Source organism: Mesoplodon bidens, assembly GCF_964165515.1.
Source record: "Mesoplodon bidens genome assembly, chromosome: X".
NCBI classification, from domain to species: Eukaryota; Metazoa; Chordata; class Mammalia; order Artiodactyla; family Ziphiidae; genus Mesoplodon; species Mesoplodon bidens.
This window is the reverse complement of record NC_138163.1, coordinates 7,577,959-7,591,583: the sequence shown is the minus strand read 5'-3', so window position 1 is coordinate 7,591,583 and position 13,625 is coordinate 7,577,959. Positions and strand designations below refer to the sequence as shown.

Sequence of the window (13,625 nt, the reverse complement as noted above, 5' to 3'; positions counted from 1 at the left end):
TTAACATATCTACTTGGTATTGTAGGCAAACCTATGCATAAACTGTTATAAATACATAAAAATAATTACATTGGTATATAAACAAGTTATCAGGATATAATATATTTGTAAATATTAACAGGCACATACAATTTCCATTGCATGTTTTATATTAAAATAAAAGTTAACTTCTCATTAAAAATGTAATTAAAAAGTCATGTTTTTCTTACTGAGTGAGTGTCAGGGATCATAGTTTATGTTGTAACTTAACGACCATAAATAAGAAAGCTAGTTAAAACCTATATGAGTTATGGATTATGTTATTTGGTTGGAATAAGATAATTTTTGTATGAATTATGTATTTTAGGTCCATGTTCTTTTTTTTTTCTTCTTTTTTCCTATGGATATCCAATTTGCCTAGCATTTGTTAAAGAGACCATTCTTTCTCTACTGAATTGCTTTTTCACATATGTCAAAAATCAGTTGTCCATACTTGTGTGTGGGCTACTTCTAGGTTGTCTATTGTGTTCCATTTATCAACGTGTCTGTCTCTCTGCTGATACCTCATAGTCTTGATGAGTGTAACCGTGTAATGTGTCTTGAATTTGGCCAGAGTATTTCCTCCTACTGTATTTTTTTCCAGAATGTCTTTTAGCTATTCTAGTTTCTTTGTCTTTTCAATACAGATTTTAGAATACTCTTGTCTGTATCTAAAGAAAGTCTTGCTGGAAATTTAATAGGAATTACCTAAAACCTGTATATCAAGTTGGGGCAAATTAGCACCTTTGCCATGGTGACTCTTCCAGCTCATGAATATGTGTCTCCAGTTATTTAGATCTTTGATTTTTTTTTCATCAGCATTTTATAAGTTCCGCATATGAGTTCTGGACATGTTTTATTAGATTTACACCTAAGTATTTCATATTGAGTGATTATAATGGTATTGTATTTCAAATATTGATTTCCACATGCTCATTGCTAGTATATAAAAATACAACTGATTTTTATATATTGATCTTATATCCTGCAATGTAATTAAATTCACTTATTAATTTCAGAATATTTTGGGGGGATATTCTACATAGAAAACCATGCTTTCTGCAAATAAATGAAGTTCTTTTTATAATTCTTTTCTGATTTGTATTATATTTGTTTATTTCTTCTGTTTTGTTGTGCTGGATAGAATTTCCAGTCCTATACTGGTAAGCAGGTAAGAAATATTCAGCTAATTATTTTAGCTTTTTTTTTTGGTGAAATGCAAAAGAATGAGTGTTGACTACTTGAGAGTATAAGAATCTTGGAGACAGATCGTGAACCTTTGCAAGGTAATGTCCATGAAATGCATGAGAAAGACTGGGTAAGTGTTAGAGGAAATGAGCAGCCATTGCTGAGAGAAAGTCATGAAACTCTACCCCAAGTCTTCTCTACTATGGAGCAAATGTCTTAAGATTCTAGGAGAAGGGCAGCTAATCTTATTTTACCCAGGGCACAGAATAAGGCCCATTGAAACTGGGTGTACAGGAAAGTAAAATATTCTTTACTCCTGGGGGAGAGATAAAACAATGATCTGGGCTCAGATCATTAGAGGTTTCCTACAGTTGGGGGAGGGACAACATTGCTGAGAAAGGCCTGACCACAAGAACCTAATATCTCGCCTACCTAAGATTTAGCTTGTACCAGGGAAACAGAGAAGACCCCCAGCATCAGGCTAGCATGCAGTAAGTAACAAGCTACAGAAGTCTACTGATAGAAGGTGAGCAAGATCATGTACAGCAGGGATTGACATTCACAAGAAAACACCACTAAAAACATGGTGTATAATGATGAAAGACTAAATGCCTTCCACTTGAGATCGGGAACAAATGAAAGATATTTACCCTTACCACTTTTATTTAACATTGTACTGGTAGTTTTAGCCAGTGCAGTTAAGTAAGTAAAAGAGATGAAACAAAATCCAGACCGGAAAGGAAATATTAAAACTGTCTTTATTTGCAGAAAACATGACCCTGTATGTAGAAAATCCTAGGGAATCCACACACACAAAAACCAAGAACTAATAAACAAGCTCAGCTAGGTCTCAGCACCCAAGGTCACCATGCAAAAGTCATAGTATGTGTAAATGCTAGCAATTAACAGTCCAAAAAGAAAAATGAAGGGAATTCCCTGGTGGTTCAGTGGTTAGGACTCCACAATTTCACTGCCTAGGACCTGGGTTCCATCCCTGGCTGGAGAGCAAAGAGACCACAAGCCTTGTGGCGTGGCCAAAAAAACAAAAAACAAAATGAAAATGAAGAAATTCCATTCACAACATCATCAAAGAGAATAAAATACTGAAGAATATGTTTAACAAAAAAGTCCACACCTTGTACAATGAAAACTATAAAACATTGCTGAAAGAAATTAAAGGACATCTAAATAAATGGAGGAACATCTCATTAATTGGAAGAATCAATAATGTTAAGATGGCAATACTCCCTAATTGATCTATAGATTCAACACAACCCTACTAAAAGCCCAGCTGTCTTTTTCACAGCTACTGACAAGCTCATTCTAAAATTCATATGGCAACACAAAGGATCTATAGAGCCAAAACAATATTTTTTTAGAAGTCAAAAGGTATGTTTATTTATTGTTTTAACATCTTTATTGGAGTATAATTGCTTTACAATGCTGTGTTAGTTTCTGCTTTATAACAAAATGAATCAGTTATACATATACATATGTTCCCATATCTCTTCCCTCTTGCGTCTCCCTCCCACCCTCCCTATCCCACCCCTCTAGGCAGTCACAAAGCACCGAGCTGATCTCCCTGTACTATGCGGCTGCTTCCCACTAGCTATCTATTTTACGTTTGGTAGTGTATATATGTCCATGCCACTCTCTCACTTTGTCACAACTTACCCTTCCCCCTCCCCATATCCTCAAGTCCATTCTCTAGTAGGTCTGTGTCTTTATTCCCGTCTTACCCCTAGGTTCTTCATGACATTTTTTTCTTAAATCCCATATATATGTGTTAGCATACGGTATTTATCTTTCCCTTTCTGACTTACTTCACTCTGTATGACAGACTCTAGGTCCATCCACCTCACTACAAATAACTCAATTTCGTTTCTCTTTATGGCTGAGTAATATTCCATTGTATATATGTGCCACATCTTCTTTATCCATTCATCTGATGATGGATACTTAGGTTGCTTCCATCTCCTGGCTATTGTTAATAGAGCTGCAATGAACATTTTGGTCCATGACTCTTTTTGAATTATTGTTTTCTCAGGGTATATGCCCAGTAGTGGGATTACTGGGTCATATGGTAGTTCTATTTGTAGTTTTTTAAGGAACCTCCATACTGTTCTCCATAGCAGCTGTACCAATTCACATTCCCACCAGCAGTGCAAGAGTGTTCCTATTTCTCCACACCCTCTCCAGCATTTATTGTTTCTAGATTTTTTGATGATGGCCATTCTGACTGGTGTGAGATGATATCTCATTGTAGTTTTGATTTGCATTTCTCTAATGGTTAATGAAAAAAAAAATGATGTTGAGAATCCTTTCATGTGTTTGTTGGTAGTCTGTATATCTTCTGTGGAGAAATGTCTATTTAGGTCTTCTGCTCATTTTTGGATTGGGTTGTTTGTTTTTTTGTTATTGAGCTGCATGAGCTGCTTATAAATTTTGGAGATTAATCCTTTGTAAGTTGCTTCATTTGCAAATATTTTCTCCCATTCTGAGGGTTGTCTTTTTGCTTTGTTTATGGTTTCCTTTGTTGTTCAAAAGCTTTTAAGTTTCATTAGGTCCCATTTGTTTATTTTTGTTTTTATTTCCCTTTCTCTAGGAGGTGGGTCAAAAAGGATCTTGCTGTGATTTATGTCAGAGAGTGTTCTGCCTATGTTTTCCTCTAAGAGTTTGATAGTTTCTGGCCTACATTTAGGTCTCTAATCCATTTTGAGTTTATTTTTATGTATGGTGTTAGGGAGTGTTCTAATTTCATACTTTTACATGTACCTATCCAGTTTTCCCAGCACCACTTATTGAAGAGGCTGTCCTTTCTCCACTGTATATTCCTGCCTCCTTTATCAAAGATAAGGTGACCATATGTGCATGGGTTTATCTCTGGGCTTTCTATCCTGTTCCATTGATCTATATTTCTGTCCAAAACAATGTTTAAAAGAAGAATAACATTGGAAAACTTACACTGACCAATTTTACAACTTACTACAAAGCTATAGTAATCTAGGCAGTGTTGTATTGGGAAAACGATAGACATACAGGTCAATGGCATAGAACTGAGAGTCCAGATGTAAAAGCATATATCTATGGTTATTTGATTTTTGACAAGGGTACCAAGACCTTTCAATTGGGAGAGAATAACCTTTTCAATAAGTTATTCTGAGACAACTGGATAACCACATATAAGAGGATTAATGTGGACTCTTACCTAAAACCAAACCTAAAAATTAACTCAAAATGGATCATAGGTGTAAATTAAGAGCTTAAAACTCTAAAACTCTTAGAAAAAAGCTAATGGTAAATTTTTAAACCTTGAGTTAGACATATATTTCTTAGCTATGACACAGAAGCACAAGAGATGTTAAAAAATTTATATTTTACTTCATCAGGATTAAAAAACATTTGTACTTCAAATGACTTCATTAATAAAGTGAAAACAATTCATACAATGGGAGAAAATATTTTTAAATGATGTATTTAATAAATAACTTGTACCCAGAATATATTAGAAGGCAAATAATCCCATTAAACACAGGCAAAAAATGTAAATAGAAATTTTAACAAACAGGACATAGGAATGGCCTGAAGTACATAAAGTGACGCTCAAAATCGTTAGTCATTAGGGAAATGCAAATTAAAACCACAATAAGATGCCACTTCAGACCTAGCAAAATATTACATATAAAAGTCAGATGATAACAAGTGTTGAAAAGGATGTAAAGAAACTGAAACTCTCACACATTGCTGTTGGAATGAAAAATGATGCAACCACTTGGGAAAATGGTATAGCAACTTCTTAAAATGTTAAATGTTCATTTAGCATTAACTTGGCATATAATTCCACTCCTAGGTATTTACCTCAAAAAGTGAAAGCATGTGTCCACGCAATGTGGTGAATGGATGAACAAAATGTGATATAGCCATACACTGGAATATTATTTGGTAATAAAAAGGAATAAAGTATCAGTATATGCTGCCAGTGGATTAAACTCAAAAACATTATGTTAGATGAAAGCCAGACAGAAAGGCCACATGTTATATCACTGCATTTATATGAAATGTCCAGAAACTCCAAATCCATAAAGAAAAAAATGTAGATTAGTAGTTGCCTTAGGTTGTGGTGATAGTTGCCCAGCTCTGTAAATGTATTAAGAATCTTTAAATTATACACCATTAAAATGGGTGAATTTTGTGGCATGTAAATTATATCTCAATAAAACTGTTTCTTCTACCAAATTATCTTAGCAAAGGCCATCATTCTTTACTGCATTTTCTTGGATTTACTAAATGTTAAGTGTTGCCCCAACTGTTTACTGCATTACTATAATCAGCAAATTACATGTACAGTAGTACAGAGCAACTCAGACTGTATTCATGTTTTAGAGACTGGGTCTTCCTAACCACTCCTTACCCCATGTTCTTTAGACCTGGGATCTTCATCTCTATTCCGAAATTCTGGTCTTCACGTGGTCAGTTCAGAGTCACATGGCAGCCAATACACAGTGTTTACCTGTGGCAGTTCCTTGAACTGAGTTTCAAGTTTCTTGAACTCCAGTTTCATCTGAGATCTTGAGGCATAAAATGACAATTAATGGAATAGGGGTGATTAAGCCTAGCTAATACGAAGGAGTAGTCTTGATAATCACATCCTGATATATAGATAATTGGCTTCTAAAGAGGATATCAAGAGAACATAATTATATGTGTATTTTGGCTTTGAAGCAAATGTGATAATTTAATAGCTTGTTTTTATCTCTTCTCAATTTCCAAGAGGAACTGAATCATCAGAATTAATAATATCATCTGTATCATAGAACTTTTACAAGGTTCAAGTGAGATTATCCACAAATACACACCAAGCAGTCAGCCTGCCGTGTAAGTAGTCTGTAAATCTTAATAATCATCATCAGTGCTGCTACTTTTGTCCAAATTTAATATTAAGTATGGTTAATATCTTTGGTTTACAGAAGAGAAAACTTATAGTTTCTAGAAGGTAAGTGACTTTAAAAATTCTCTTATGAAATGATTTGCCTGTAGAACCTTTCATTTTTATCTCTATCTCTATTGACTATTTTAAATAACAAAATAGCTCCTTTTCACTATCACAAACGGAACTAGCTAAGGATATATAATAAAAATTAGCAATCCTTCTCACCCACACCAACCTTCTCTGCCTCATATCTCCTATAGTAAGAAGTATTAACAATGTGGTATATTTCCTGAGTGTTCTCTTAAAAATACATATGCCTGTATGTATTTAAATATACCCAGAAAAACAAGATTTTTTATTGCCTTTTTTTTGTAAATTGAGGATGACTGTAAATTACTTTCCAAAATTGTAAGTTGATAATGTGATTAACTTTAGTAAAAATTCATAGATTCTAAATAACATTTCATAAGTCAACAGTGAAAATGTTTTTACCTATTTTATATTTATTTATATTTAATTTTTAAGGATGGACCTGAACATTGTAAGCTCTTTCAGTGATAATTTTCTCATGTATCAATCTCTTTAGTCACTCTGACCAGTCTATAATGTAGAACTAACAACTATACTATATTTTTGTATGTGTGTAAAGACTGAGCAAGGTAATCCACTTAAAAGCACAAAGTGTACTTCTTGTCAGGTATAGAAGAATTAAGCAAAGTTTCCTTTCATTTTTAACCACACTGCATTTTCTTTTTAAATTGTATCTTAATTAAAGAGAAATATTTGCTCATTTTGAAATAGTAAATAATGTAAATACATAAAGAAAGTGCAATGATCTCCCATCACACTCTATATATTTCTCCAGTCCTTTTATAAGCAATGCAAATTGTTTAGTGTATTTCCTCCATACCTTTCTGTATGCTCAAAAGAAATCCTAATATATACATACATACACACACATACACACAAACTCTAAGGTATTTGCGAATTTTTTTAACAATGGGAAATATTGTATAAATTTATTTTTTCATGTTTCATCACACTATAAAAACTAAGTACATCACAGATGTCTAAGTCAGATTGCTTCATGAATTAATGTCTGAAATGTTTGAAAATTATGAAATTTAAATTTTAACCCATGTGGGCTGAATTCAGGCATATGATTTAAATTGAGGATTTATGTGTGGTTTTCTGACACATATTGACTTTGTGCTACAGCTACCTCTCAAATAAGTTGCAATGACCAATGACTGACCCAGCAGCAAACTGTCTAAATTATTATAGCTTTATAGTAGAATAACCATTATTCAATTGCTTTTCCTATTCTACTTATCCATTGCTTCTGTATCATATACCACCAATTTATTTTTGGAGATTACCATTACCTCACTTAATTAAACTTACAAAAATTACATTAGGCTATATTAGGACTTTTAATTCTAAAATGACTCTAAGTTAATTCATGAAATATTAACAACTTTACAATATTGAGCCTCTTTTTCCATATGTTTATCATTTTTGAAACTTCTTTTCTAAATCTTTCTGTGAAAAAAATGTTTTTCATCCTAAGTGTCCTTGAAAATACCTGATAAGTTTATCCTTTAGAATTTTAGATTATCTCCTCATTTTCTTTTGGTTTTTGTTTTTCCATTACTGATGGATTAACTTTGATAATTGGTAAAGCTATTGGTTATTATACAATTGCTGTCTGCCTGCCTCCTTCCAGAGCAATCTATAAGTTCTCAATTTTTTTCAACGTGAATTTCTTGGTTTTCCTAAGTGAATGGTAATAGCTCTCTTCATGAATCACAATTAAAATAATCCTCCACACACATCATCCCCAAAATATGTGCCTTAGGTTCTTCTCTCAAACAATTCAGGTGGTACTTATTTTGGTATTATGCCTAACATGAGCCTCTTAGACATTTGATACTCTTCTGTATTTTGGGATCCAGGTCCTCACAAAACAAGTTTGTAGAGACTTTGGTGCCAACTCACCCAGGGTTGCACTGACAGCCACCTGAAAACCAAACAACATTGAGATGTCAACTTAATAGTGGGACTTAGTATTAGCTAGTTAATAGATTTACTCAAGTTACTTATATGTTGGTAAGTTTTAAGTAAGTGTAAAACTTTAAGTACAAAACTAAGTTTTTAGCAACAAAACTATATATTAACAAACATTCAAATATATTGCTATTTTGTTGTTTTGCTGTTAAAGATACAGGATTACTCTTAAACATTTCCTCCATTATTTTTCTATCTTAATAATCCACAATTACCAAATTGTTCTATTTTAATGTCCCACCTAGTGGGTCAAGAAACCAATTAACTTGGTGCTGATAGTTTGTGTTTTTTTTTGTTTTTTTTGTTGTTTTTTTTTTTTTGTGTGTGTGTGGTACATGGGCCTCTCACTGTTGTGGCCTCTCCCATTGCGGAGCACAGGCTCTGGAAGTGCAGGCTCAGCGGCCATGGCCCACGGGCCCAGCTGCTCCGCAGCATGTGGGATCTTCCCGGACCAGGGCACGAAACTGTGTCCCCTGCATCGGCAGGCAGACTCTCAACCACTGCGCCACCAGGGAAGCCCCTGATAGCTTTTTTTAAATAGAAAATTTTTAAAGATATCATAATTGGTATGGGTAACTAGTGTTTCATATAACTTAAGAAAAATAACTCTGGTATTTGGAAATAATGTATAATATGTATTTTAAAGTAAGTAAAATGCTAGTGTTGGAATTAACTTCTCTGTCATTATATTATTTTCACATTACACATTTGATAAATAATGAATGGATTGAGTTGCAATGGAGAATATACCCTGATACTTCCATTTAATTATCAAACTTAGTGGAAGCCTAGCCTTAACAATTACTAATAGCATGTAAGAATTTCTCGTCATCATTTTCCTCCCATAAAATTATATATACTCACCCATAATATGTAAACAGAAAGGCATTTTTTAAACTTTTTTATTTCACAAAAAGGAAGTCATAACTTATACACTCATCTGCTAATTGTTTTCCTCATTCAACAAATCATTAAGGATGTACTTGTTAGTAGATTTTTATTTGGGGGATATTTTCAAATACAACCTTTAAAAATGTGTGTAATGTATCCATTTAACAGTGAGAATTGAGTTGCAAGTGTTGAATTTCCCCATATCCATTTGAGCTATTGATCTAATGGTTGTTTTAATGATTATAGCTTTATAGTACAGTTTAATGTATTAAATATTATTCATTGGCATTATTTGTTTTCTTATTGGTATTCACATTTGCTTAGACTGTAACAATACTATGTCCAATGTCTAAAAAACAAAATCACTTTCAAATTATAATTTGATTAGCTATTTTCAGTAGATTGTTTTTCCATCCAGGATCTATTGCATGTGGGAACACACAAACACACACACACACACACACACAAGAGGATAGTATTTATATACAACCAGGACATTTTGTATGCTTAAATTTATTCATTGACATCTTTTAATTTTTTTTCTTTCTGCTGCGGATAGATTCTTTTCTGAATTGTTATTTTTTTAAAATTTATTGCTGGGCCTCCCTGGTGGCGCAGTGGTTGAGAGTCCGCCTGCCGATGCAGGGGACACGGGTTCGTGCCCTGGTCTGGGAGGATCCCATATGCCGCGGAGCGGCTGGGCCCGTGAGCCGTGGCCGCTGAGCCTGCGCGTCCGGAGCCTGTGCTCCGCAACGGGAGAGGCCACAACAGTGAGAGGCCCGCATACCGCAAAAAAAAAAAAAACAAAAAAATTTATTGCTGATACATAGGGAAGCCACTGGTTGTATTTACTTCCGTAAATACTGCTTCTCTCACCAAACTATATTACTGATTTTTAAAATTTTTCAGTGGATTTTCTTAGTTTTTTAAGGTGATTAATAATATTCATTTGTTTGGGGCATTGGGATATTAAAACCAAACTACACACTACATCATTGTAATCAGGATGTTTCATGAATAATCATATGAAACAAGATAAGCAGAGCTTTTATTTTAGGGACTATGACTAACAACCTACTTCAACTTCATATCTCATAGATAGCAAAGTCAATTCTAAACAAATCAAACAAGATTTAAAAAAACATTTTTTTCTTGCAATGGCAATTTTATTTTCTTTTGTGAAAATAAACAACTGGGAGTTTAAATTGTTCCCCAAAACCCCATAAAAATGAAAGGAAATACAGAAGAAGCGTGTGAGGTGATGGGGGAGGGAGGAGGGTCTTTAGAGCTTTGGCAGATTGTGTTAGCACGGACCGACCCAGGTGACAGGAGCCAGACCTCAGAGCCAGGTCCTGTCTGACACTCCGGGGCTGTGAGGGGACATCTCGACTGGTAAGCGGGTGGAGCACAGGCTTCTTCGCTGAGGAAGTGGCAGGCACCTTGAGTCCCTTTAAATGCGGGGAAGAACCATTGCAGAGGACCTCTTTCCCCCACCAAAAGCTGGAGGCTGGGGCATTAGGGCCACTGAGGGAAAGGGGACGCGGGTGGAGACAAAGAGGCCGAGGTGTCTTCTCACATGGTGACAGCCTTACACTGGGCAGAGGACGAAGATGAAGGCAAGAACCCACGAAGCTGAGCAAAGGAGAAAAACGTGGGCCAAGTAAAAGGGAATGTCCAGGAATGGGATGTAGATGAAGAGGCTGCGGGCTAGAAATGGCAGCAACGGCCAACATGCAGGCTGGGTGGGGGAAGCTGGGACGCGGTGGGGGGGTGATGGGAAGAGAGAGGAGGGCAGAGAGTCCAGGAGGTAGAGACAGAGGTGCCTTCTGCCCATGTCCATCCACCGCTGCACATATAGGAAGAATAACACACTACTTTTCAGTTCTCGTTTTTGTTTTGTTTTGTTTTTTAAAAAATGCCTTATGATCAGCTACTGGTTACATCTACAAAACATAAAGTGCTGCTGTTACCAGTCACTTTACAGAACAGTCCGGAGTGGTCAAATATTGACCAATAAAGTTCCCTTTTTCCTTCTTTTTCTTCTTCTGCTGCATCATTACTATTCAATGAGTCACATGACAGCCTGCATAGGTCAGGGGGCAGCTTAGTGGGCAGGCTTGGTGACCAAGGAAAGAGGCTGGGCCTGGAGCACAGGGAGGGCCTGGTGGGCATGGAGCGTGGCTGGGAAGGAAGTGGGGGACGTCAGCAGAGCTGTGGGCATGGACCCCAGGGGGAGGGGCCGGGACAGGAGGGGCTGCAGGCTGCCCATCTGGCCAGAGGAGGTGGCGGCAGCCTTCGCTGACAGGAAGGCAGCTGAGTGGAGAGCCAGCTGGGCCCGGGTCTCTGGCTTGGTGGTGAGGGAGAGGGGCTGGGCTTGCTCCAAGTGGGTGGCAGCCGCGGCAGCCGGGGAGGCCAAGGCCGCTGAGGGGGTGGCCGGGGAGTCCAGCATGCTGCCGTGGGAGGAGGCAGGGCTGTCACAGGGCTTCTCGGGGGCAGGTACCTGACACATGGCTTCTTCCTTTTGGAGGCCAGAGCACCTTCTGCCTCCTGGACTTGCTGCTGGGAGGGGGTCTGGGACAGCTGTTTTTCTCACTTCCTCTTCTTTTTCTTACCGTAGTTGTCCCGGGCTAGTTCAACTTCATATCTCATAGATAGCAAGGTGAATTCTAAACAACAAATAAAATATGATTTTTAAAAACATTTTTTGGTGGCGCCGCATGGCTTGTGGGATCTTAGTTTCCCAGTGGCAGTGAAAGCGCAGAGTCCTAACCAGGGATCACCAGGGAACTCCCTCAAATGTGATTATTAAATGTGTATTTTTAATGAAATTTAATTTTGTGATAGTATAAATAAAACCTATTGTGTTTCTGTTACTACTCTTCAGATTCCAAAAGGGTCTTTACATATGTTGCCAAACTGAATTCTCGTGAAAATTCTGTGATACACAATTCATAATATTTTTATAGAGTAAGATCGTTGTGAAGGTCAAGGGTGATAATCTACATATAAGCACTAAGCTCTCTGCCAGAAAATGTAAGTAAGCATCAAGTGTTAATGATTATCATTATTATCATTTTCTCTCATTTGCAACAGCATATCAAATAACTGATCTATGGTATCAATTGTTTCATTATTTTTCATAATAATTTTCTTAATAACATTGCAAATTATTTTTCACCATTGCTAGTGATACCAGGCAATGGAACATAAAAAAACAAAAGTAATACCTTCTCCATTACCCTTCATTTCATACTTCTTCTTTAATCAATATTAATTGCCTAGTTCATTTTATTCAACATTTGCCACATTTAGAAATATATATAATACTCCAAAATTGCATGTATTCATGCAAGTCGTTGTATAGAATCAAATATTGCGATGATAACAGCATTTATGTTTCTCTGTCTCTTCAAAGCCAGTCCATAAAGTTTGGCCTTGGTAGCTTCTGAAAACATAGGATCATGTGTGTTTTTCTCACTGACTTCAACACCTGTCCATTGGCTGGGCTGTTACCTGAGCTTTCAGGTAATCAGTTTGGAGTAATTTTCCAAGGGAGGTTATAGAGTTTGACTAAGGCTACATCTTGATCCGGTGACCTACTGGAGACCTTGAAACAAAATAGCATTTTTACCAAGTAGAATCAATCTTACATAATCCATCTTTTTCATTAAATAACTCACCATGAACCTCCATCTGGGTGAAAGTAAGTAATGCCTTTTTTTGGGGGGGAGTGTTGAAAATTATTTTATTTTTCCAGTTTTACTGAGATATAATTAACAAAGAGCACTGTATAAGTTAAAGGGGTACAGCATAATGACTTGACACACATATACTGCAAAATGATGACCACAAGAGGTTTGGTTAACACTCATCACCTCATATAGTTATAAAAAAATGTTTTTTCTTTGTGAGAACTTCTATTATTTGCTCTCTTAGCAACCACCAAATATACCACACAGCAATGTTAACTATAGTCATCATGTTTTATATTACATCCCCAATACTTATTTCATAACTGTAAGTGTATAACTTTTTACCACCTTCATCCAGTTCTCCCAATCCCATCCTCTGCCTCAGGTAACCACAAATCTGATCTCTTTTTCCATGAATTTGGTTTTATTTATTTATTTTTAGCTTCCACATATAAGTGAGATTATTTCTCTCTGACTTATTTCACTTAGCACAATGTCCTCAAGATCCATCCATGTTGTCACAGATGGCAAGGTTTCCTTCTTTCTTATGGCTGCATAATATTTCATTGTAGATATGTACCACATTTTCTTTATCCATTCATCTATCTGTGAACACTTATGTTGCTTTCATGTCTTAGCAATTGTAAATAATGATGCCTTTTTTTAATTCTAATTTTTTTTTGTGTGTGTGTGGTATGCAGGCCTCTCACTGTTGTGGCCTCTCCTGTTGCGGAGCACAGGCTCCGGATGCGCAGGCTCAGCAGCCATGGCTCATGGGCCCAGCTGCTCCATGGCATGTGGGATCTTCCCGGACCGGGGCACGAACCCGTGTCCCCTGC

The 13,625-nt window shown here is 36.4% G+C and overlaps 1 protein-coding gene across 1 annotated transcript in view; it reads right to left on the bottom strand.

The window, feature by feature from the left end:
• The window catches only part of LOC308609273 (uncharacterized protein), a gene marked incomplete at its 5' end in the record, with an annotated part of 14,054 nt that extends 3,227 nt beyond the window's left edge, over positions 1-10,827 (bottom strand). Inside the window, 2 exons of the mRNA XM_081222977.1 lie at positions 5,717-5,774; positions 10,337-10,827. Coding sequence (XP_081079103.1) covers positions 5,717-5,774; positions 10,337-10,827 — 549 coding nt within the window. The remainder of the gene's footprint in view (positions 1-5,716; positions 5,775-10,336) is intronic.
• Between the last annotated feature and the right edge of the window lie 2,798 nt (positions 10,828-13,625).